The sequence below is a fragment of the Oncorhynchus kisutch genome, linkage group LG19 (genome assembly GCF_002021735.2).
Source record: "Oncorhynchus kisutch isolate 150728-3 linkage group LG19, Okis_V2, whole genome shotgun sequence".
Taxonomy (NCBI): domain Eukaryota; kingdom Metazoa; phylum Chordata; class Actinopteri; order Salmoniformes; family Salmonidae; genus Oncorhynchus; species Oncorhynchus kisutch.
Genome location: NC_034192.2, coordinates 52,115,714 through 52,141,292, shown reverse-complemented (window position 1 = coordinate 52,141,292; position 25,579 = coordinate 52,115,714). Strand labels below are relative to the sequence as shown.

The 25,579-nt window shown below is 43.1% G+C and overlaps 2 protein-coding genes across 3 annotated transcripts in view; one reads left to right on the top strand and one right to left on the bottom strand.

Annotated features, from left to right (window-relative positions):
• syce3 (synaptonemal complex central element protein 3) overlaps positions 1–4,147 on the bottom strand; it is an 8,720-nt gene extending 4,573 nt beyond the window's left edge. The window contains exon 1 of the mRNA XM_020453039.2: positions 3,904–4,147. Coding sequence (XP_020308628.1) covers positions 3,904–3,951 — 48 coding nt within the window. The 5' untranslated portion in view covers positions 3,952–4,147. The remainder of the gene's footprint in view (positions 1–3,903) is intronic.
• Positions 3,332–25,579, top strand: LOC109864946 (MORC family CW-type zinc finger protein 3-like). Of its 2 annotated transcripts, none has more exons than XM_020453038.2 (16): positions 3,332–3,584; positions 3,736–3,808; positions 10,753–10,885; positions 12,046–12,266; positions 12,518–12,665; positions 13,258–13,420; positions 13,827–13,955; positions 14,164–14,283; positions 14,530–14,633; positions 14,766–14,903; positions 15,053–15,169; positions 18,403–18,480; positions 21,149–21,460; positions 22,240–22,762; positions 22,981–23,150; positions 23,266–25,579. In XM_020453038.2, exons 1-16 carry the CDS (start codon positions 3,507–3,509, stop codon positions 23,423–23,425), a joined length of 2,667 nt encoding a protein of 888 aa, XP_020308627.2. In that variant the 5' UTR covers positions 3,332–3,506; the 3' UTR covers positions 23,426–25,579. The 2 variants fall into 2 exon arrangements, with proteins under 2 accessions (XP_020308627.2, XP_020308626.2); XM_020453037.2 differs by having other exon boundaries at positions 22,237–22,762.

Sequence of the window (25,579 nt, the reverse complement as noted above, 5' to 3'; positions counted from 1 at the left end):
AACACCAAAATTAACAAAAGCGTCATAATATATGCTCAAACTGTTTTGACTGGGAAGAATGTGTGGTTAATTTCTTCACCAAGAATAATCTAACAGTACCTAATCCAGACTTTTTTGAAGGGACTAACCACACACAAAGGGGGGACAAACTGAATTGCTTTCATGGAGGACAAGCTTGAATTGTGAGGACGATTTGATGTTCTACCCAAAGTTGCAAAGGAAATGTTGTGATGTATTTAATAAACACATGAGACTAGGGCCGGTTTCCCAAAAGCATCATCTTAAGGCTAAATGCATTGTTGAACAATAGGATCCCATTGTTCTAAGATTAATTTAGCCTTAACCTTAAAATGCTTTAAGGAAACCAGGCCCAGCAAAATGGATAAAAGTGTGGTGATATTGAATTGTTTTATTTCACCTTTATTTAACCAGGTAGGCCAGTTGAGAACAAGTTCTCATTTACAACTGCGACCTGGCCAACATAAAGCAAAGCAGTGCGACACAAACAACACAGAGTTACACATGGGGCTAAACAAACTTACAGTCAATAACACAATATATAGCAGGAACAGCGGCATCTACTGGTCAACACCTGGTCCTATCACACTACTTTATGGTAAATAAAGCAAGTGACTTGAATTAGTTATTGAAAAACACATTACCAGATTCACAGGGAATACATTACATAGTATGGAGAAGAAATACTCCAAGCCGCAGCTTCATACTATTTGTCAAACATAGAGAAATTATACTGTATACTGTTTGTTGGGGTTGGATTGGCGTGGTGTGTCAGGGTCCGTGGGTGTCTTTAGACTGTTTTGGGGGGATTCGTCATACTCATTTGTAGGAAGAAGTTAGTTCCAAATTGGACGTTGGTACTATATTTATTTAATATTATCTGAATCCCATAAATTTTAAATAGCCAATTTCGATGCAATCAAATTTCTTGGAGACTTAATAACATTTCAACAAAATAATGTTTCAGGAATGCCAATCTTGCCTTTCTAACGACAGAAACAATTTCAGAACAATCTGATGGTGGGTGTCATGGCTTGCTGAAATGACATGGAATACCTCATACAGAGCATTCAGAAAGTATTCACGCCGTTTGACTTATTCCACATATTGTTACGTTACAGCCTTATTCTAAAATGGAGTAAATTGTATTTTTTCCACATCAATCCACACACAATACCCCATAATGACAAAGCAAAAACAGGTTTTTAGACATTTTTTAAGAAAGAAAAAAAGAATATATATATATATTACATTCACATAAGTGTTTACTCAGTACTTTGTTGAAGCACCTTTGGCAGTGATTACAGCCTTGAGTATTCTTGGGTATAAAGTTACAAGCTTGGCACACCTGTATTTGGAGGATTATCCCATTCTTCTCTGCAGATCCTCTCAAGCTCTGTCAGGTTGGACGGGGATTTTCGCTGCACAGCTATTTTCAGGTCTCTCCAGAGATGTTTGATCTGGTTCAAGTCCGGGCTCTGGCTGGGCCACTCAAGGACATTCAGAGACTTGTCCAGAAGCAACTCCTGCGTTGTCTTGTCTGTGTGCTTAGAGCCATTGTCCTGTTGAAGGTGAACCTTCACCTCAGTCTGAGGTCCTGAGCGCTCTGGAGCAGGTCTTCATCAAGGATCTCTCTGTACTTTGCTTGGTTAATCTTTCCCTCAATCCCGACTAGTCTCCCAGTCCCTGCCGCTGAAAAACATCTCCAAAGCATGATGCTGCCACCACCATGCTTCACTGTAGGGATGGTGCCAGGTTTCCTCCAGACGTGACGCTTGGCACTTTGGCCAAAGAGTTCAATCTTGGTTTCATCAGACCAGAGAATCTTGTTTCTCATGGTCTGAGAGTATTTCGGTGCCATTCTACCATAAAGGCCTGATTGGTGGTGCTGCAGAGATGGTTGTCCTTCTGAAAGGTTCTCCCATCTCCAAGGACGAACTCTGGAGTTCTGTCAGAGTGACCATTGGGTTCTTGGTCACCTCCCTGACCTCGGCCCTTCTCCCCTGATTGCTCAGTTTGGCCGGGCGGCCAGCTCTTGGAAGAGTCTTGGTGGTTCCAAACCTCTTCCATTTAAGAATGATGGAGGCCACTGTGTTTTTGGGGACCTTCAATGCCGCACACATTTTTTTGGTACCCTTCCCCAGATCCGTGCCTCGACGCGATCAAATCTCGGCGCTCTACAGACAATTCCTTCAACCTCATGGCTTGTTTTTTTGCTGTGACATACACAGTCAACTGTGGGACCTTATATAGACAGGTGTGTGCCTTTCCAAATCATGTCCAATCAATTGAATTTACCACAGGTGGAAGTTGTAGAAACATCTCAAGGATGATCAATGGAAACAGGGTGCACCTGAGCTCAATTTAAAGTCTCATAGCAAAGGGTCTGAATACTTATGTAAATAAGGTATTTCTGTTTTTATTTTTTATACATTTGAAAAGAAAATCTAAAAACCTGTTCTCGCTTTGTCATTATGGGATATTGTGTGTAGATTGATGAGGAAAATGTTTTATTTTAGAATAAGACTGTAATGTAACAAAATGTGGAAAAAGGGAAGTGGTCTGAATACTTTCTGAATGCACTGTATTTGAAATTGGACAATGTTTTTAATGTCTGTAAAACAGTTATTCCATTCAAATGTGAGATATTTTGGCATTGCGGCTATTATTTTCAATGTGATCATTTTATCCAGAGACCCTAAGGGATCTCCTGAATGTTATCTGAGGCCCCTGGGGGTCCTATACGCCCACTTGTTGTGTGAATCGCTGGACTAGAGGAAGTTGTTTGTATGGCTGAATGGTGCAACATTCTGTGGTCTGTTTCAATACCCAGGAGATAAAACTGTAAGGTCAAGGTTCAATGTCCACTAGACTAGAACACACAGCCCTGGTTTTGTTTGTACAAACCAAACTCACCTTTATTTTAAAAAGGCAGATTTAAAAAACTACTTCTGTGCGCACTAGGGGCGTAGTGTGAGGTTTCCGTTACTACACTATTAGTTTTAGACCACACCAACACTTACTACTTTGGCACTCTCATTGTCGATAGAAGTTGTTATTCTATTCTGCGAAGGCTTTTCTGAACTTTGAAACCATACGTCTAAAACACCGGGGGGGGAAAGCAGGTGCACCACCTTGCAACTCCCCGGGGGATTAGCAGTGTGGTTACTGTTAGGGTTATTTAAAACATTTTTTAAACAAATTGTCGAAATGGGCGTGGTTTATGACTATGTGGTAGAAGCTAGTGACGACCTCCCCCGGTGGGCTGAACAGATGCCGCGTGTATGTACTAGTCGGAACTATGAAACTCTAACATTTCCGACGTGCTATCTGGTTGAACAGGACCCTGGTACGACTAGGATAGCAAGTCGTACATTTGAGTTTCCTAGTTCCGGATAGAATGTGAACGCGGCAAGACAGACCTGCGCGTGTGGCCTGTCGCTACTCACTACGTAGGCACAGAGTTTAAACTCTACTGTCTTTGACGTATGTGTCGTTTGCCTGCAACTGGCTTTCACTGTAAAAACATGGCGAGGCTTAGCGAGCATGGGATTCGTCTCAGTTCCGTATGTATTTTTTAAATCAGTTATTTATTGTACAAAAACGGGTTATGAGCTATTGCATTTGTATTCGTTATTATAGTCTATATTGGTTGTTGACGTTTTGTTTTTATTATAAAGAAAATGACTAAATATCGAAGTTGTTGTTTTTTTGCAGATGAGTCCGTCCTTCCTGAATAGTAATTCAACAAGTCATACGTGGCCTTTCAGCGCAGTTGCAGAACTAATAGGTAACAGACAACTTTAATTTTGATACTTTCTGTGTTTTTATTTCCCCTTCTGCTGGAGGTAGGAACGTTGCAAATGTGTGTGCGTAAAAACTTACTGGTGACATGGCTTCCGCGTAAAAAAAAAAAAATACTATAGACGCCATGTCTGTGGTGCGCGCTCTTCATCGACAGTCTATCATCCACCTGTTCTTTTCCCATCGTAATATGTGTCGCATATACTTAACTTTAGTTATAAAATGTAAGTATAATAAATGAAGTGCCATAACTTGGAGGAAAAAGTTCTGCCTACAGTAACTTTTATGACATGACGTCGCTTGCCAGGCATGCAGAACATATTTTTCTCGACGCAGTATCAACACCGTAACACCACTTGTAATGCGCGTAGAATGTTTTATTTTCCTGTTCGTTTTTTATCTGTAGATGTGTTTCAACCAGTCAGCGCTGAGAAACCTCCACTCTGTGCATGATCATTAGTTGGAATTGGCAAGTTGGTTGGTGCCGTGTGCATTGTCTGTTGGTTTGTAAAAGCCTACGATTTGCATGCTTGGAATAACCCCAAGTGAGATGTATACTGGAGACTTGCATTTGGTTAAAATACGCTGTTCTTGACTTGGGCAGGAGCTCATTTGCTACTGCTTGAGCTCCTGTTCCTCTTAGAATATTAGCTCCAAAGTATTGTGGAGCTCCTGCACCTGAATATAAACAGTACCGGCACCTACTTTAGTCAAGCACTGAAGATACATACTGTGCTTGTTTGGAGCAGATCACTTTTGTCAAGTCGTTGGTCACCACCTTCCAAAGTGTGTTGCGTTATGGGGATAGAAATGGTCTGCTTACATGATGATAGCTTATACTTTACAAAAACCACGTCATCAATGGTCATGAAGTTTTGTCTGCAGTCGCCTGCAAATTTCCGCAGTTGCTCTTCAACTTCATCCTGCAGCCATCACCTGAATTGTGGAAGGCAATTGTCAACTAATCATTAGGATGTTTTTGTTTGACCCACACAAATGTGACCAAAAGTAACTAAACAGGAACTAACTTTGCTGTGATTCATGTATAGTTGAACATGATATTTGAGTCTCTCTTTCACCAATTGTTAGTACAATGTACACCTATATTTACAGTTTTTGAGTGTGTGATATGGGGATTGGTGATGTATTTATTTTGACATTACATATAACCTTTTAGAAACCATGGCAACACTGACATGTTGCACCGAGCCTTCCTGTTGCAAAACCACATCCGTGTCTGACTTTCGGCTCCCCAACTTCACTTCTCAACTCAAACAAGCCCATTGTGTTGTGACTTTGATTAAAGGCCCAATGCAGCTGTTTTTATATCAATATGAAATCATTTCTGGGTAACAATTAAGTACCTTACTGTAATAGATTTCCATTAAAATAGGCAAAAATAGTTTAATCTATTTCTCAAGAAAGACTTTTGTTAGGACTGTCGGAGTGGTCTGAGTGGAGAGGGAACACTGAAAACTAGTTATTGGCAGAGAGGTTTGGAATGCTCTTGGTTATTTGTCTATTAACCAATTTACCGCCTGGAGATGTTTCAAGTTTTGTCACATACACAAATACAGTGAAATGCATTTCTTACAAACTCAAAACCCAGCAATTCAATAACAATGTAATAATAGGAATATAAATATAAGAAATATGAAGATCACAAGTAAGTATATATATATAGGGCCAGTTCCAATACCATATTTACAATGTGCATGGATACTGCAGTGATGGAGGTAGATATGTCTAGGGGTAAGGTGACTATGCGACAAGTATCCTAGTGGTTAAGAGCATTGGGCCAGTAACAGAAAGGTTGCTGGTTTGAATCCCCAAGCCGATTATATGAAATCTGTCTGTGCCCTTGGGCAATACACTTAACCCTAATCGCTCCTGTAAGTCGCTCTGGACAAGAGCGTCTGCTAAATGACAAATGTAAACGTGACTAGGCAACAGGATATAAGATACAGTTGAAGTCAGAAGTTTACATACACCTTAGTCAAATACATTTAAACAAATACATTTAAACCCAGTTTTTCATAATTCTTGACATTGAATCCTAGTAAAAAAATCCCTGTCTTCGCTCAGTTAGGATGACCATTTATTTTGAGAATGTGAAATGTCAGAATAATAGAATGATTTATTTCAGCTTTTATTTCTTTCATCACATTCCCAGTGGGTCAGAAGTTTACATACACTCAATTAGTATTTGATAGCATTGTTTAACTTGGGTCAAACGTTTCATGTAGCCTTCCACAAGCTTCCCACAATAAGTTGGGTGCATTTTGGCCCATTCCTCCTGACAGAGCTGGTGTAACTGAGTCAGGTTTGTGGGCCTCCTTGCTCGCTCACATTTTTTCAGTTCTGCCCACAAGGTCAGGGCTTTGTTATTGCCACACTAATACCTTGACTTTGTTGTCCTTAAGCCATTTTGCCGCATCTTTGGAGTATGCTTTGGGTCATTGTCCAGTTGGAAGACCCATTTGCGACCAAGCTTTAACTTTCTGACTGATGTCTTGATGTTGCTTCAATATATCCACATCATTTCCCATCCTCATGATGCCATCTATTTTGTGAAGTGCACCAGTCCCTTCTGCAGCAAAGCACCCCCACAACATGATGCTGCCACCCCTGTGCTTCACAGTTGGGATGGTGTTATTTGGCTTGCAAGCCTCCCCCTTTTTCCTCCAAACATAACAAATCAAATCAAATCAAATGTATTTATATAGCCCTTCGTACATCAGCTGATATCTCAAAGTGCTGTACAGAAACCCAGCCTAAAACCCCAAACAGCAAGCAATGCAGGTGTAGAAGCACGGTGGCTAGGAAAAACTCCCTAGAAAGGCCAATACCTAGGAAGAAACCTAGAGAGGAACCAGGCTATGTGGGGTGGCCAGTCCTCTTCTGGCTGTGCCGGGTGGAGATTATAACAGAACGTGGCCAAGATGTTCAAATGTTCATAAATGACCAGCATGGTCGAATAATAATAAGGCAGAACAGTTGAAACTGGAGCAGCAGCACAGTCAGGTGGAAGTTGAAACTGGAGCAGCAGCATGGCCAGGTGGACTGGGGACAGCAAGGAGTCATCATGTCAGGTAGTCCTGGGGCATGGTCCTAGGGCTCAGGTCAGTTGAAACTGGAACAATGGTCATTATGGTCATTATGGCCAAACAGTTATATTTTTGTTTAATCAGACCAGAGGACATTTCTCCAAAAAGTATGATCTTTGTCCTCATATGCAGTTGCAAACCGTAGTCTGGCTTTTTATGGCGGTTTTGGAGCAGTGGCTTCTTCCTTGCTGAGCAGCCTTACAGGTTATGTCGATATAGAACTTGTTTTACTGTGGTAATAGATACTTTTGTACCTGTTTCCTCCAGCATCTTCACAAGGTCCTTTGCTGTTGTTCTGACGTCTCCTTCCTGAGCAGTATGACAGCTGCGTGGTCCCATGGTGTTTATACTTGTGTACTATTGTTTGCACAGATGAACGTGGTACCTTCAGGCGTTTGGAATTGCTCCCAAGGATGAAATAGACTCGTGGAGGTCGACAATTGTTTTTCTGAGGTCTTGGTTGATTTCTTTTGATTTTCCCATGATGTCAAGCAAAGGGGCTCTGAGTTTGAAGGTAGGCCTTGAAATACATCCACAGGTACACCTCCAATTGACTCAAATTATGTCAATTAGCCTACCAGAAGCTTCTAAAGCCATGACATCATTTTCTGGAATTTTCCAAGCTTTAAAGGCACAGTCAAATTAGTGTGTGTAAACTTCTGACCAACTGGAATTGTGATACAATGAATTATAAGTGAAATAACATGTCTGTAAACAGTTGTTGGAAAAATTACCTGTCATGCACAAAGTAGATGTCCTAACCGACTTGCCAAAACTATAGTTTTATTAACAAAACATTTGTGAGTGTTTGAAAAACTAGTTTTAATGACTCCAACCTAAGTGTATGTAAACCTCTGTCTTCAACTGTAAACAGAGTAGCAGCAGCTTGTCTGCGTTTTGTGTAGAGGCAGTATTAGAGGTCGACCGATTATGATTTTAACGCCGATCCCGATTATTGGAGGACCAGTAAAGCCGATCCCGATTAATCGGACGATTTAATAATAAAAAAATTAATAATAAAATATATATATATATATATATATATTTTTTTTTTTAAGTATTTGTAATACTGACAATTACAACAATAACTTAATATAATACATCAATAAAATCAATTTAGTCTCAAGTAGATAATGAAACATGTTCAATTTGGTTTAAATAATGCCAAAACAAAGTGTTGGAGAAGAACGTAAAAGTGCAAAATGTGCTATGTAAGAAAGCTAACGTTTCAGTTCCTTGCTCAGAACATATGAAAGCTGGTGGTTCCTTTTAACATTAGTCTTCAATATTCCCAGGTAAGCAGTTTTAGGTTGTAGTTATTATAGGACTATTTCCCTCTTTACCATTTGTATTTCATTGACCTTTGACTATTGGATGTTCTTATAGGCACTTTAGTATTGCCAGTGTAACAGTATAGCTTCCGTCCGTCTCCTCGCTACTCCCTGGCCTCGAACCAGCAACACAACGACAACAGCCACCACATCGAAGCGTTACCCATGCAGAGCAAGGGAAACAACCACCCCAAGGCTCAGTGAGTGAAGTTTGAAACGCTATTAGCGCGCGCTAACTAGCCAGCCATTTCACTTCGGTCACACCAGCCTCATCTCGAGAGTTGATAGGTTTGAAGTCATAAACAGCGCAATGCTTGACGCACAACGAAGAGCTGCTGACAAAACACAGGAAAGTGCTGTTTGAATGAACGTTTACGCGCCTGCTTCTGCCTATCACCGCTCAGTCAGATACTTGCATGCTCTGTCATATATGCAACACAGGACACGCTAGATAATATCTAGTAATATCATCAACCATATGTAGTTAACTAGTGATTATGATTGAATGTTTTTTTATAAGATAAGTTTAATGCTAGCTAGCAACTTACCTTGGCTTACTGCATTTGCGTAACAGGCAGTCTCCTTGTGGAGTGCAACGAGAGAGAGGCAGGTCGTTATTGCGTTGGACTAGTTAACTGTAAGGTTGCAAGATTGGATCCCCCGAGCTGACAAAGTGAAAATCTGTCTTTCTGCCCCTGAACGAGGCAGTTAACCCACCGTTCCTAGGCCGTCATTGAAAATAAGAATGTGTTCTTAACTGACTTGCCTAGTTAAAGGTGTAAAAAATATATATATAAAATCGGTACCCAAAAATACCGATTGAAATCGGCCCTAATTAATCGGTCGACCTCTAGTCAGTATAAATGTATGTGAAAATTGAATGTGTGTGTGTGTGATTGTGTAGGGCCCTGTGACTGCGAAAAAACAAAAGATCAATAAAGATTCAAGGTTAACTCGGTCTGTGTAGCTATTTATCAATCTTATTGCTTGGGGATAGAAGCTGTTGAATAGTCTGTTGGTGCCAGACTTGATGCACTGGTACCTCTTGCCATGCAGAAGCAGAGAGAATAGTGTGTGGCTCGGATGGTTGGTGTCTTTAACGATTTTCCAACCACACCGCTTGATATAGATGGCAGGGAGCTCGGCCCCAGTGATGTACTGGGCTGTCCACACCACCCTCTGTAGCGCCATGCGATCAAAGACAGTGCAATTGCCATACCAGGCAGTGATGCAGCCAGTCAAGATGCCCCCAATGGTACAGCTGTAGAACATTTTGAGGGCCCATGCCAAACTTTTTCAAGCTCCTGAGGGGGAAGAGGCGCTGTTGCACCTTCTTCACGACTGCACGTGTGTTTGCATAATTTTAAGTGTTTAATGATTTGGACACCGAGGACTTTGAAGCTTTTGACATGCCCGTTTCCTGTAGTCCACGATCAGCTCCTTGGTCTTACTGACGTTGAGGGAGAGGTTGTTGTTCTGGCACCGCACTGCCAGGTCACTGTCCTCCCTGTAGGCTGACTCATGTCGTCAGCAAACTTGATGGAGTTGTGCGTGGCCACGCAGTCTTGGGTAACCGCAAATACAGGAAGGAACTAAGCACACACCCCTGTGGGGACAGGAATGATGGTGGTCATCTTAAAACATGTGGTGATTACAGACTGGGACAAGGAGAGGTTGGAAATTACAGTGAATATGCCTGCCAGCTGTTCTGTGTATGCTATGACAACGTGCCCTGGAATATTGTCGGGCCTTGTGGGTGTTGACCTGATTTAAAAACCTTTCTCACGTCGGCCTCAGAGAACGAGATCACCCAATAAAATGCATTGAGTTCGTCTGGTATAGAGGCAGCGTCAGGCAGATCACGGTTGGGTCTTCCTTTGTAATCCGTAATGGACTGTAGCCCTTGCCGCGGGTGGCGGAGCCTGTGTAATATGATTCCAGCTTATTCCTATATGTCACCATGGAAAGCCAAAACTCCTGCCCTTGCTGACGAAGTTCCTGTGTAGATTGTATTTTCAACCAGCAACTATCAGGAAATAACACTGATCACATTTGTTAACACTTTTACAGTGTTTGTTTCATCAGCTGTTGCACAATTTGATATTAAACACAGGAAAATATCATTTGGACTGCACAAGGCCTTTTAAGAATATAATAGATAGCAGTTCACCTACTTCACACCTTCTGGTTAAGCTATAGCAGGGTTTCCCAAACTGGTAAATAATTACAGTACACCCCTGCTTCAGGATAACTTGGTCAACTGATTTGAATAATTACAGTACACCCCTGCTTCAGGATAACTTGGTCAACTGATTTGAATAATTACAGTACACCCCTGCTTCAGGATAACTTGGTCAACTGATTTGAATAATTACAGTACACCCCTGTGAAGCACTGTGTGATGTTTACAACTTATTCTACAACAGTTTTTCATGTAGAAATGGCTTTATAGATGCATTTAATGATTGATTGACTGATTTTGTGCTGTGTAGATAATGCATCAGACCCGGGAGTGACAGCCAGGCAGATCTGGATAGATGTGGTGGAGGAGCAACAGCAGCTCTGTCTGTCCTTCACTGACAATGGCAGCGGCATGACCCCCAACAAACTGCACAAGATGCTCAGGTGAGAAACACACATGCGTACGGTTGTCTATACACACACACACACACACACACACACACACACACACACACACTGCTGTTTGATCGTCCATGTTGCAGCCTCTATACACACACACACACGCACACACTGCTGTTTGATCGTCCATGTTGCAGCCTCTATACACACACCCACACACACACACACTGCTGTTTGATCGTCCATGTTGCAGCCTCTATACACACACACACACACACTGCTGTTTGATCGTCCATGTTGCAGCCTCTATACACACACACACACACTGCTGTTTGATCGTCCATGTTGCATCCTCTATATACACACACACACACACACACACACACACACACACTCTGCTGTTTGATCGTCCATGTTGCAGCCTCTATACACACACACACACACACACACTGCTGTTTGATCGTCCATGTTGCAGCCTCTATACACACACACACACACACACACACACTGCTGTTTGATCGTCCATGTTGCAGCCTCTATATACACACACACACACACACACACACTGCTGTTTGATCGTCCATGTTGCAGCCTCTATACACACACACACACACACACACTGCTGTTTGATCGTCCATGTTGCAGCATCTATACACACACACACACACTTCTGTTTGATCGTCCATGTTGCAGCCTCTATACACACACACACACACTGCTGTTTGATCGTCCATGTTGCAGCCTCTATACACACACACACACACACACACACACTGCTGTTTGATCGTCCATGTTGCAGCCTCTATACACACACACACCCACTGCTGTTTGATTGTCCATGTTGCAGCCTCTATACACACACACACACACACACACACACACACACACTGCTGTTTGATCGTCCATGTTGCAGCCTCTATACACACACACACACACACACACTGCTATGTGAACTGTTATACTGTAATTAACCATACATAAACAACATGGGTTACTAACAGTCCCTTTTCTTTCATTCACACCATTCCTTTCTCACGCTCACTCTCCCTCTCTCTCACATAAACACGTGAAAACGCACACAATTGTTCTCTTTCTCCCCCTCATTCTATATCACACACACACACTTTCTCTCTTCACACCAATACAGACACACCTCTCCAACTAACGATGCAATCTCATCCCACCCCTTCTCTTTGTCTGTTCAGTTTTGGTTTCACAGAGAAAGGTTCTGGTAAGGGAAGCCACCAGGCCATCGGTGTCTATGGAAACGGCTTTAAGTCTGGCTCCATGCGTCTGGGTCGTGACGCTCTGATCTTCACTAAGAACGGAGGCTGTTTGACCGTCGGCATGCTGTCCCAGAGCTACTTACAGGCTATAAAGGCACAGGCTGTCATCGTCCCCATAGTGCCCTTCAACCAACAGACCAATATCCTTACACAGAGAGAGGGGGAGAGAGGACCCAATGCAGTACCATTGATGCTTTGGAAATGTTTCCAAAATGTTTGTCATGCCAATAAAGCAATTGAAGTTGAGAGCGAGGATGAGAGACAGAGAGGAAGAGAGAGTATATGCATGTGTGTGTATTATAAAGAGTGAAATAAAAAGTGTTTGTGTGTGCATCTGTGTGCTTGCCTGTGTGTGTGTGTATCCTGGTTGCTCTCCTTAACTATGTTTTACAGATGCTGGTAGTGACTGAGGACTCTGAGGCCAGTCTGAATGCCATCCTGACCCACTCTCTGATCCACACCCAGCAGGAGCTGCTGCAGCACTTTGACTCCATCCTGTCCAAGAAGGGCACCAAGATCCTCATCTGGAACATACGCAGGTCAAGATGCACACCCATTTGTAACCAGTGTGAAATGGCTAGCAGTTAACGGTGCGCCCTAGTAGCTTTTCCATCTGTGACGTCACTTGCTGAGAGACCTTGCAGTAGTTGTTTCCCTTGCCTCTTTTGTGGTGCGATGGGTAATGATTCTTCGAGGGTGACTGCTGTCGTTGTATTCAGAGAGTCCCTGCTTCAAGCCCAGGTTGGGTCGAGGAGATGGATGGAAGCGAAACTTACACACATTTGTTAATAATGAAACCGTATTGGGTATCATCTCATAAAGTAGAAGGGATCAGTGGCCCATTAAAGATTAATTACAGATAAGTATTTGATAATTGGGGCGGCAGGGTAGCCTAGTGGTTAGAACGTTGGACTAGTAACCGGAAGGTTGCAAGTTCAAATCCCCAAGCTGATAAGGTACAAATCTGTCGTTCTGCCCCTGAACAGGCAGTTAACCCACTGTTCCTAGGCCGTCATTGAAAATAAGAATTTGTTCTTAACTGACTTGCTTAGTTAAATAAAGGTAAAATAATAATAATTCTATGAAGAAGGAAGCTGACACGAGTAATGAGTTCTACAATATCACGTACAGGAACAAAGATGGTAAGCCGGAGCTGGATTTCGAGATTGATGAGTTTGACATCCGGATTCCAGAGATCCACTCAGAGGAGACCAAGAGTAGAGGCAGGAAGAAGAGCTTTCCTGGACCGCAGAGGAATGACCACACCATCCCAGAGATGGACTACTCCCTGAGGGTGAGTGTTAACTAAGAAAATATGAAGTGATGTGTTACAATGAGAATAAGTGATGAGAGATCAATTAGGATGGTTAAGAGAAAGTTCACTGTCAACTTTTCAGTCACTTTGCACTTTCAGTCACGTTTGATGATTTGAATAGGATTCTGAACAGGAAGTCCCCTCAGAAATGTCTATACATTTTTTTTGGGGCCTTTTATTTAACTTTGCATGTCAGTTAAGAACAAATTCTTATTTACAATGACTGCCTAATCTGGCCAAACCCTAACCCGTACGACTCTGGGCCAATTGTGCGTCACCCTATGGGACTCTCAATCATGGCCGGTTGTGATACAGCCTGGAATCAAACCAGGGTCTGTAGTGATGCCTCTAGCACTGAGATGCAGTGCCTCTATCACTCTCACAGGCCTACCTCAGCATCTTGTACCTGAAGCCTCGGACTCAGATCATCCTGCGACAGAAGAAGGTTCAGACCAAGCTGGTTGCCAAGAGCCTGTCACAGATCGAGAATGACGTTTATAAACCCCAATTCAATGTATCCTTCTGTAGAACTAGAATCTGTTTGTCCGTTCATTTCTTTCCAAAAACAATTATTGTGTTTATCAGTCTTCTGTAAGTAATATAACTTAATTTAACCTAACTTAATTAGCTTAAATATTAACGATGCAAAGTACTGTGGTCACTTGTACAGGCTTCAGTCTTGGCGTACGCCCATTAAACTTAACCTTAACCGTTTCTATCAGAAAGACAGGGTTAAGGTCACCTTTGGGTTCAACCGCAAAAACAAAGACCACTATGGCATCATGATGTACCACAAGAACCGCCTCATCAAGTCCTATGAGAAGGTTGGCTACCAGATCAAGGTACAGATGAATTAAAGACTAATGTTGAGTTTCTGTCAATAACAAACAAGATATATGAGATATTGCATGAGGGTTGATTTAATAGTTAAAGACAATAGTGTGCTCTTATCTTCCCTCTCTCCCTCTAAATCTCCCTCTTTCTACATCTCACTCCGTCTATATTTACTGCACTTTCTCCCCACCTCTCCCTCTACTTTTCCTTGACCTATATTTCACTCGTCTTTTTTCCCTCCCCCTCTGCTTCAGTCATCAGGTCAGAGGGCAGGGGTCGGGGTTATTGGTGTCATTGAGTGCAACTTCCTGAAGCCGGCTCACAACAAGCAAGACTTTGAATACACCAAAGAGTACAGGTAAAATGCACACACTCATACACATAAATTTGTCAGTATTATCATGAACCAGAAGAGTTGATTGTCAGATTGACATGTTATTTTAAGTTCTGGATGGGAACCTCCTCACTGTATTTGTGTGGTTTGAAACAGGCTGACCCTGTCGTCCCTGGGGCTGAAGCTCAACGACTACTGGAATGAGATGATGGAGAAAAAGGCGAGAGAACGAGAGTTCCTGGCAGCAGAGAAGAGGAATGAAGAGGAAGATTCAGATGAGGAGGAAGGGGAGGAGTGAGTTTTTATGTCGACATGTGTTGGACATCACAGTGAAAGTACAGGGTTAACATGGATGGCTTGTGGTTAAGAAAGAGGAAATTAAAAGTGTGTGTTTTAACTTGTGTGCCTATAACAAAATGTGCCGTGTTTGTACATGTGTGTAGGAGTCCAGTGTGGCTGCAGTGTGAGGACTGTCTGAAGTGGAGGCGTGTCCCAGAAGGCCACTACAGCTCTACCCCTGAACACTGGAACTGCAGCCAGAACCCCAACACCATGCTCAGGTACGACGGACAGACAGACACAACCCACTGCATTCTCCAATTACATTGAATGAACTACAGGACAAAATACAAACCCTCCAACCCAAAAAGGCTGATGGTTGATGGTATCCTAAATTAAATGATAAAATAAACAGACCACAAATTCAAACTGGCTATACTTTAACATCATCCTCATCTCTGGCACCATCCCCAGTATTTGTAACCAAGGACTGATCACCCCAATCCACAAAAGTGGAGACAAATTTGACCCCAATGACTACCGTGGGATATGCTTCAACAGCAACCTTGGGAAAATACTCTGCATTATCATTAACAGCAGACTTGAACATTTCCTCAGTGAAAACAATGTACTGAGCAAATGTCAAATAGTTTTTGAAACAAATTACCATAGGACAGACCATGTTTACACCCTCTATACCCTAATTGACAAACAAAAAAACAAAGGCAAAGTCTTCTCCGCCTTTGTTGATTTCAAAAAAGCTTTTGACTAAATTTGCCATGGGGGTCTGCTATACAAATTGATGGAAAACGGTGTTGGGGGGGGGGGGGGAGACATATGACAATATTATATATGTGTACTCAAACAACAAGTAAGGGGTTAAAATTAGCACAAAAAAAAACATTTCTTTCCACAGAGCCAGGGGGTGAGACAGGGATGCAGCTTGAGTCCCCACCCTCTTGAGCATAGTGTCTTCGGAAAGTATTCAGACCCCTTGACTTTTTCCACATTTTGTTACATTACAGACTTATTCTAAAATGGATTTAAAAAATGTAATCCCTCAGCAATCTACAGACAATACCTCATAATGACTTGTTGTATTCTGCGCATTTGACAAATACATATTATTATTATTATTATTATTTTCTTTTTTTAAACAGGTTTTTAGAAATGTTTGCACTTTTTTTTTATTGAATTCCTTATTTCCATAAGTATTCAGACCCTTTGCCAGTAAAAGGCACACAGCCCGCTTGTTTTTTTTTTCAAAAAGACTCTGACCATGAGAAACAAGATTCTCTGGTCTGATGAAACCAAGATTGAACTCTTCGGCCTGAATGCCAAGCGTCACGTCTGAAGGAAACCTGGCACTATCCCTACGGTGAAGTATGGTGGTGGCAGTATCATGCTGTGGGGATGTTTTTCAGCAGCAGGGACTGGGAGACTAGTCAGGATCGAGGCAAAGATGAACAGAGCAAGGTACAGAGCGATCCTTGATGAAAACCTGCTACAGAGCACTCAGGACCACAGACTGGGGTGAAGGTTCACCTTCCAACAGGACAATGACCCTAAGCACACAGCCAAGACAACACAGGAATCAAGTATCTGAATGTCCTTGAGTGGCCCAGCCAGAGCCCGGAGTTGAACCCGATTGAACATCTCTGGAGTGACCTGAAAATAGCTGTGCAGCAACGCTCCCAATCCAACCTGACAGAGCTTGAGAGGATCTGCAGAGCAGAATGGGAGAAACTCCCCAAATACAGGTGTGCAAGCTTGTAGTATCGTACCCAAGGAGACTCAATACTGTAATCACTGCCAAAGGTGCTTCAACACAGTACTGAGTAAAGGGTCTGAATACTTATGAAATGTGATATATCATTTTTTATTATTATTATTGTTAATAAATCAGCAAACATTTTTGAAAACCTTTTTATCTTTGTCATTTTGGGTATTGTGTGTAGATTGATGAGGATTTATATTTATTTTACCCATTAGAATAAGGCTGTAATGTAACCATGTGGAAAAAATCAAGGGGTCTGAATACTTTCCAAATGCACTGTATTAGAGGTCGACCGATTATGATTTTTCACCGCCGATACCGATTATTGGAGGACCAAAAAAGCCGATATCGATTAATCGGCCTATTTTAAAATAAAATAATAATAATAATTTATTTTTTAATAATGACAATTACAACAATACTGAATGAACACTTATTAATATATTACATCAATAAAATCAATTTAGCCTCAAGTAAATAATGAAACCTGTTCGATTTGGTTTAAATAATGCAAAAACAAGGTGTTGGAGAAGAAAGTAAAAGTGCAATATGTGCTATGTAAGAAAGCTAACTTTTCAGTTCCTTGCTCAGAACATATGAAAGCTGGTGGTTCCTTTTAACATGAGTCTTCAATATTCCCAGGTAAGAAGTTTTAGGTTGTAGTTATTATAGGAATTATAGGACTATTTCCCTCTATACCATTTGTATTTCATTAACCTTTGACTATTGGATGTTCTTATATGCACTTTAGTATTGCCAGTGTAACAGTATAGCTTCCGTCCCTCTAGTTAGCGCACGCTAACTAGCTAGCCATTCCACTTCGGTTACACCAGACTCCTCTCGGGAGTTGATAGGCTTGAAGTCATAAACAGCGCAATGCTTGACGCACAACGAAGAGCTGCTGGCAAAACGCATGAAAGTGCTGTTTGAATGAATGTTTACGCTCCTGCTTCTGCCTACCACTGCTCAGTCAGATACTTGTATGCTCAGTCAGATTATATGCAACGCAGGACACAATAGATAATATCTAGTAATATCATCAACCATGTGTAGTTAACTAGTGATTATGATTGATTTGTTTTTTATAAGATAAGTTTAATGCTACTTATCAACTTACCTTGGCTTACTGCATTCGCATAACAGGCAGTCTCCTTGTGGAGTGCAACGAGAGCGAGGCAGGTCATTATTGCGTTGGTCTAGTTAACTGTAAGGTTGCAAGATTGAATCCCCCGAGATGACAAGGTGAAAATCTGTCGTTCTGCCCCTGAACAAGGCAGTTAACCCACCGTTCCTAGGCTGTCATTGAAAATAAGAATGTGTTTTTAACTGACTTGCCTAGTTAAATAAAGGTATATAAAAAATAAAATCAACCATTAAAAAAAAAGATCTGCAAATCGGCGCCCAAAAATACAGATTTCCGATTGTTATGAAAACTTGAAATCGGCCCTAATTAATCGGCCATTCCGATTAATCGGCTGACCTCTACACTGTATGTTTCCCATGCCAAAAAAAAACATTTAATTGAATTGACACAGACTGAGACAGGGGTGAGAGGGAGGGAAATGGGGTGAGAGACAGAGAGAAAGAGAAATGGAGTCAATGAGTGTGCATGCGTTCAAGTTTTCATGAGTGTGTTTGCATGTGAGGTGGTCTTTGTTCTCATCAACTGTACTTCGTTACCTGACCTGTGGTGTGTATTTCAGAACTTCCTCACCTGACCTGTGGTGTGTATTTCAGGAGCTGCTCTTTGCCAGAGGAAGCCGAGCAGAGTGAAGCAGAGTTAACGCCAAGCTACCCGAAGAAGACCTACAAGAAGTAAATATTTTACCACCCGCCCCTACTCTCCCCTTAACCCTACTCTCATGTCCACCCTTCCCTACTCTCTCCTTCACCCTACTCTCATGTCCACCCTACCCTACTCTCTCCTTCACCCTACTCTTTCCTTCACCCTACTCTCTCCTTCACCCTACTCTTTCCTTCACCCTACTCTCATGTCCACCCGCCCCTACTCCCTTCTTCACCCTACTCTCATGTCCACCCACCCCTACTCCCTTCTTCACCCTACTCTCATGTCCACCCTACCCTACGCTCTCCTTCAACCTACCCTGCGCTCTCCTTCACCCTACTCTCATGTCCACCCGCCCCTACTCTCTCCTTCACCCTACTCTCATGTCCACCCTACCCTGCTCTCTCCTTCACCCTACTCTCATGTCCACCCTACCCTGCTCTCTCCTTCACCCTACTCTCATGTCCACCCTACCCTACGCTCTCCTTCACCCTACTCTCATGTCCACCCACCCCTACTCTTTCCTTCACCCTACTCATGTCCACCCGCCCCTACTCTCTCCTTCACCCTACTCTCATGTCTAACCTACCCTACGCTTTCCTTCACCCTACTCTCAAGTCCACCCTACCCTACGCTCTCCTTCAACCTACTCTCATGTCCACCCTACCCTACTCTCACCTTCACCCTACTCTTTCCTTCACCCTACTCTCATGTCCACCCTACCCTACTCTCCCTTTCACCCTACTCTCATGTCCACCCTACCTTACTCTCACCTCTACTCTTTCCTCTACTCTCATTTTAATGTTTGGTTTGTTAAATGTGATACGCGGTGTGTAACGTCCATTTTTATAGTTTACTCCGCTACTTGAGTCATCCCTCTCCCTCCCTCTCTCCATGCCGCTTTCCACACAGACCTAGTCCCTCCCCCTGTCACTCAAGGATTGCATTTGTTGTTGCTTGACCACGAGACATTTTCGTTCAGTCTGCATGGTCAATACAGCACATGCAACAATGTTGATGACAACGATGTTGTTTCCACTTTGATCTTAATAGAAATCCACAAGTGTTCTATAATACAATATTAGTTTGTGTTTCTTACATCTGCAAACAGGTAGTTTCTATTTTCTTAACAAGTTAAGCTGAATTGTGTTAGCCACTAATGCTAATCTTCTAGTTAGTTGGCTAGCTAACTAGCGAATAAAAGTACTGAGTCAGAGCAAACGTAGCTAGCTAACTAGCGAATAAAAGTACTGAGTCAGAGCAAACGTAGCTAGCTAATACAGCCTGATACCAGTACTAGTAGAGGCTTAAATCAGCATGTTGTTTGTGCAAAAGTATCTTCTAAATCAAAGAGGAATAGGCGAAGCATGAATATGTTGGCTATATGAATAAATATTTAATGTAGCCAAAGATTATAGGGTCCCCTAGGAAACACTGAACATCACCTTGGTTCCTACCCTGTCACAATAACTCGTCCATGCCATTTTCATTCGTAGTCATGTCAAACTACACTGGATTCAAAGTGCCCACTATTATTTTATTCGATCTATAGAATTATAAAAATCATTATATTTCCATGATTCCAAAAATTCAACCAAGTGTTTTGATCTAAATTGCTAAAAATAAGGTTAAAAATAAGGCCTAGTATTTTTGCCCATATTGTGGCAGTGTGGAAATTATCTCAAATGAGTGCAGGAAATGCTGAAATTGATGGAAATCCAGGAAATAATAACAATTAGGTTGAAGTTGAATTGAACAGTATAAACCAATCAGAAAGGAGAAAGACCCATTGAAATAATTTAGAATGTATGTGTTGCCACCCTAGGGTCATGCACTACTCAAAGCAAATGTAGAACTTTTATTAATCAAAACATAAAATGCCGTCATACTTTGGCCTTATTTTGGCCATTATCTCCCAGCCCCACCCTACTCTCTTTTCCACCTTACTCTCTCCTCCACCCTACTCTCTTTTCCACCTTACTCTCTCCTCCACCCTACTCTCTTTTCCACCTTACTCTCTCCTCCACCCTACTCTCTTTTCCACCTTACTCTCTCCTCCACCCTACTCTCTTTTCCACCTTACTCTCTCCTCCACCCTACTCTCTTTCCACCCTCCTCTCTCTTTCCACCCTCCTCTCTCTTTCCACCCTCCTCTCTCTTTCCACCCTCCTCTCTCTTTCCACCCTCCTCTCTCTTTCCACCCTCTCTCTTTCCACCCTCCTCTCTCTTGCCACCCTCCTCTCTCTTGTCCACCCTCCTCTCTCTTGTCCACCCTCCTCTCTCTTGTCCACCCTCCTCTCTCTTGTCCACCCTCCTCTCTCTTGTCCACCCTCAACTTCAGATGCACAGCCAGTTAACGTCTGCACTGGCACTTTGTTTGATGTCTGTGTGCATGGGTGTGCTTGTGTGTGTGTTTACGCATGTGTGCATTCAATGTCATGTATTTGCACTCTGTGTGCATGTCAGTTTGTGGTTTGCCGTCTGAGTTTTACATTGTTATTCTCAGCATAAGTGTGAGAGATCCGGTGTGGTCAAAACCACAGTGTCAGAGCAGACCTGACTTCCTCCTTCAGTTGAATTTTTTTCCTTATATTTATAACAGACTTTAGGCCTACTCTACTATGCTTATCTATACTGTACTCAGCCCTGTAGTTCGGTTGTTCCATTCACTTCTGTTTCCACTCTGTGTCTAAAAAGGGACCAAGGCCTGGTCAGAAAACGAGGCCGTCCGCGGAAGCACCATGTCCTCCCCCAAGGCCTGTCTGAACCGGTCCTCCTCCGCCCCCTACCCCCTGATACACCCCTCCCTCTATCTGAGCCGGTCCTCCTCCGCCCCCTACCCCCTGATGCACTCCTTTCTCTGCTCACAGAGGAGACTGAGGACAGTGAGCTGAATAAGACAGTGGATACACTGGTGGCCACTTTGGAGGATGAGAAGGACAACATGGCACAGTCCATGTCTGGGTCAGAGACATGCGCACCCACACGCGCATGCAAACGCACATACAGGTAACTGCCAAAATAATGGAAATACCTAAATAAAGTGTCTTAATAGGGTGTTGGACCACCACGAGCCAGAACACCTTCAATGCACCGTGGCACAGATTCTACAACTATCTGGAACTCTATTGGAGGGATGTGATGTCATTCTTCCACAAGAAGTTCCATTATTTGGTGTTTGGTTGATGGTGGTGAAAAACGTCTCAGTCACTACTCCAGAATCTTCCATATGTGTTCATTTGTGTTGAGATCTGGTGACTGAAACACACAGACACGCCCTTTAGACGGCCTATGCTCTGTTGAGACTCCTCTTTCAAAGTCACTGAGATCTCTTCTAGCCGTGGTAGTCAACATAATGGGCAACTGAGAATTTTTATACATTATACATGACACTGGGGCGGCAGGGTAGCCTAGTGGTTAGAGCGTTGTACTAGTAACCACAAGGTTGCAAGTTCAAACCCCCAAGCTGACAAGGTACAAATCTGTCGTTCTGTCCCTGAACAGGCAGTTAACCCACTGTTCCTAGGCCGTCATTGAAAATAAGAACTTGTTCTTAACTGACTTGCCTGGTTAAATAAAGGTAAAATAAGCATGATGGAATGTTAATTGCTTAATTAACACAGGAAACATACATTTGTGGAAGCACCTGCTTTCAATATAATTTGTATCACTAATTTATTCAAGTGTTTCCTTTATTTTGGCAGTTACCTGTACAAATACATACACACACACACAAAACAAATATAGATAGATACAAACACACACTCAGTCTCTCTTTCTCTCAGCAGAAACAAGCGTAAGTCAATATGGCCGCCCAGGGACATGGACAAGAGACCACAACCATGGGCGGAGCCACACCCGTTCGCCGACGAGGTCCAAGAGGTGCAACAACCTGGGAAAGACGTCAATGAACCACAGACACTGACTGGGCAGACAGAGAAGACCAAGGGGGAGAAGGCACTACTGGGGGCCACCAGAGTAGGCCCTTCCCAGCCCAGCTCCAGCCTTGCCTGGCCTCCCTCCCTCCCCTCAGCCCAGACGGTGGTGGTGTCCCCCCTGAGTCGTCCGGAGGGCCCCTGGCCCCGGGCTCTGACCCTTGAGGGGGCTGGATCAGACAGGGGAGCCCTGGTCCAGAGACTGGCTGGACTGGAGAAGGAGGCTCAGAGGCTGAGGAGGATACTGGGGTCCACTGCACTCCCAGCGACGCCAGACAACATGGTGATGACAGAGGCTCCCCCTGGGGATAAGGCAGCTGCTGGGGTGGGGGTGGAGACACCGTTGGCCATGGTAACCAAACTGGACCAAATGGAGGTAAGTAGGTTTAACTGTGAATTTCCTAAAGGTCTGATTGTTTTACAAGATTAGGGAAATCAAAAGACGTACTCTCCCCATTAGGATACATGAAGAACATTATAAAATGGTTATTTCCAAGCCTTCTTATTGGTTTAAACTTGTATTCTAGCTGTACATTTTTCTGAATTTAAACTTTTATAGAGAACTCTATCCCATTACCTCTCGTTTCTCTACAGTGTGAGAGCTCCGCGTTCCCCAGTGGCCCTGGGGTTCTAGGGCTGGTTGTGGATGGCATCCAGCCCCAGAAAGAACAGCCTGAGCTGGGCAGACTGAGGAGGGAGAAGGCTGACCCCCAGAGCAGGCTGAGACAGACTGACAGCCCAGTGACCAGGGACCAGAGCTCCCGGTGTGTTTACCCACACAGAGACAGAAACACACACAGAAAGACAGAAATACACACACAATCCATCGGCTCTCTAGCTTTGCATTCTGTTTAACTTTCTACTCTCTGTATTCCCCAGCATTGTGCTGGAGAATCTCCACAAAATCCGAGGGAACGTGGTGGCTCTGCTGTCAGCCATCCTACCCCACCTGGACCTGCAGGGCATCAGCCTGGACACGCCAGACGTAGACAGCATCCTGCAGCAGATCATAGATGCCAACTCACTGTCTCCACTCTAGAACCCACTCTCAGTGCTCTAGAACCCACTCTCGGTGCTCTAGAACCCACTCTCAGTGCTCTAGAACCCACTCTCGGTGCTCTAGAACTCACTCTCTGACCGCTAGGAACTCACTCTCTGACCGCTAGGAACTCACTCTCTGACCGCTAGGAACTCACTCTGCATTAGTACTTATTCTCACCAGTCTACAGTCGTGGCCAAAAGTTGAGAATCACACACATTTATTTTCACAAAGTCTGCTGCCTCATTTTGTATGATGGCAATTTGCATATACTCCAGAATGTTATGAAGAGTGATCAGATGAATTGCAATTAATTGCAAAGTCCTTCTTTGACATGCAAATGAACTGAATCCCCCAAAAACATTTCCACTGCATTTCAGCCCTGCCAGAAAAGGACCAGCTGACATCATGTCAGTGACTATCTCGTTAACACAGGTGTGAGTTGTTCTTCCTCTGTCATTGTTCTTCCTCTGTCAACCATGGTAACCTGCAAGGAAACACGTGCCGTCATAATTTCTTTGCACAAAAAGGGCTTCACAGGCAAGGATATTGCTGCCAGTAAGATTGCACCTAAATCAACCGTTTATCTGATCATCAAGAACTTCAAGGAGAGCGGTTCAATTGTTGTGAAGGGCGCCCAAGAAAGTCCAGCAAGCGCCAGGTCCGTCTCCTAAAGTTGATTCAGCTGCGGGATCAGGGCACCACCAGTACAGAGTTTGCTCAGGAATGGCAGCAGGCAGGTGTGAGTGCATCTGTAGGCAAAGACTTTTGGAGGATGGCCTGGTGTCAAGAAGGGCAGCAAAGAAGCCACTTCTCTTCAGGAAAAACATCAGGGACAGACTGATATTCTGCAAAAGGTACAGGGATTGGACTGCTGAGGACTGGGGTAAAGTCATTTTCTTTGATGAATCCCCTTTCCGATTGTTTTGGGGCATCTAGAAAAAAGCTTGTCCGGAGATGACAAGGTGAGCGCTACCATCAGTCCTGTGTCATGCCAACGGTAATGCATCCTGAGACTATTCATGTGTGGGGTTGCATCTCAGCCACGGGTTACCACAATTTTGCCTAAGAACACAGCCATGAATAAAGAATGGTACCAACACACCCTCCGAGAGCAACTTCTCCCAACCATCCAAGAACAGTTTGGTGACGAACAATGCCTTTTCCAGCATGATGGAGCACCTTGCCATAAGGCAAAAGTGATAACTAAGTGGCTCGGGGAGCAAAACATAGATATTTCTGGTCCGTGGCCAGGAAACTCCCCAGACCTTAATCCCATTGAGAATTTGTGATCAATCCTCAAGAGGCAGGTGATTATGCATTGATTAAGCAAGAATGGGCTGCCATCAGTCAGGATGTGGCCCAGAAGTTAATTGACAGCATGCCAGGGCAGATTGCAGAGGTCTTGAAAAAGAAGGGTCAACACTGAAAATATTGACTCTTTGCATCAAATTCATGTAATTGTCAATAAAAAGCCTTTGATACTTGTAATTATGCTTGTAATTATACTTCAGTATTCCATAGTAACATCTGACAAAAATATCTAAAGACACTGAGGCAGCAGACTTTGAATTAATATTTGTAATTCTCAAAACTTTTGGCCACGGACAGTACTGTAGGTAACATGTTGTTTCTTTGCTCATACCAACCTGGAACCCCTGTCTATGGTGCAATGTCCACAGCACATTATCCACACACTGACTTACATTGTAACGGATGACCCTCCAATAGCCCTACTGACTGTCACATTGTAAATACTTTATCTCCAGTTGACCCTGCCACAGTTCAGATGTGTTATACTGTACTCACTGAGTGTGAGATGTTGTTGAAAAGTTGTAATACTGTCCTCCGATCAGCTTACTATGCTGTAAGTTTTACCTTCACCATATGGGAAGGATCCATATTGGTAAGCAGCGGTCTCTGCTTCAATTATCCTTGTGTCATTCAGAGACCATGGCTTGTGTGAGAGAAGCATATTACTGTGTGTTTCATCATTGATTTTGTTTTTAATATGTTTAATTGTTTTGTCATTTTAATATCTGAATGTGCCATGAAAAATTCAAAATACTGTAAGCCTGAACTTAACCAGCCCTGTCGTTACAATGTTTTACTGTTTCTTTGCTTGGATATCTTTTTTAAAGAAAATCAATCAGA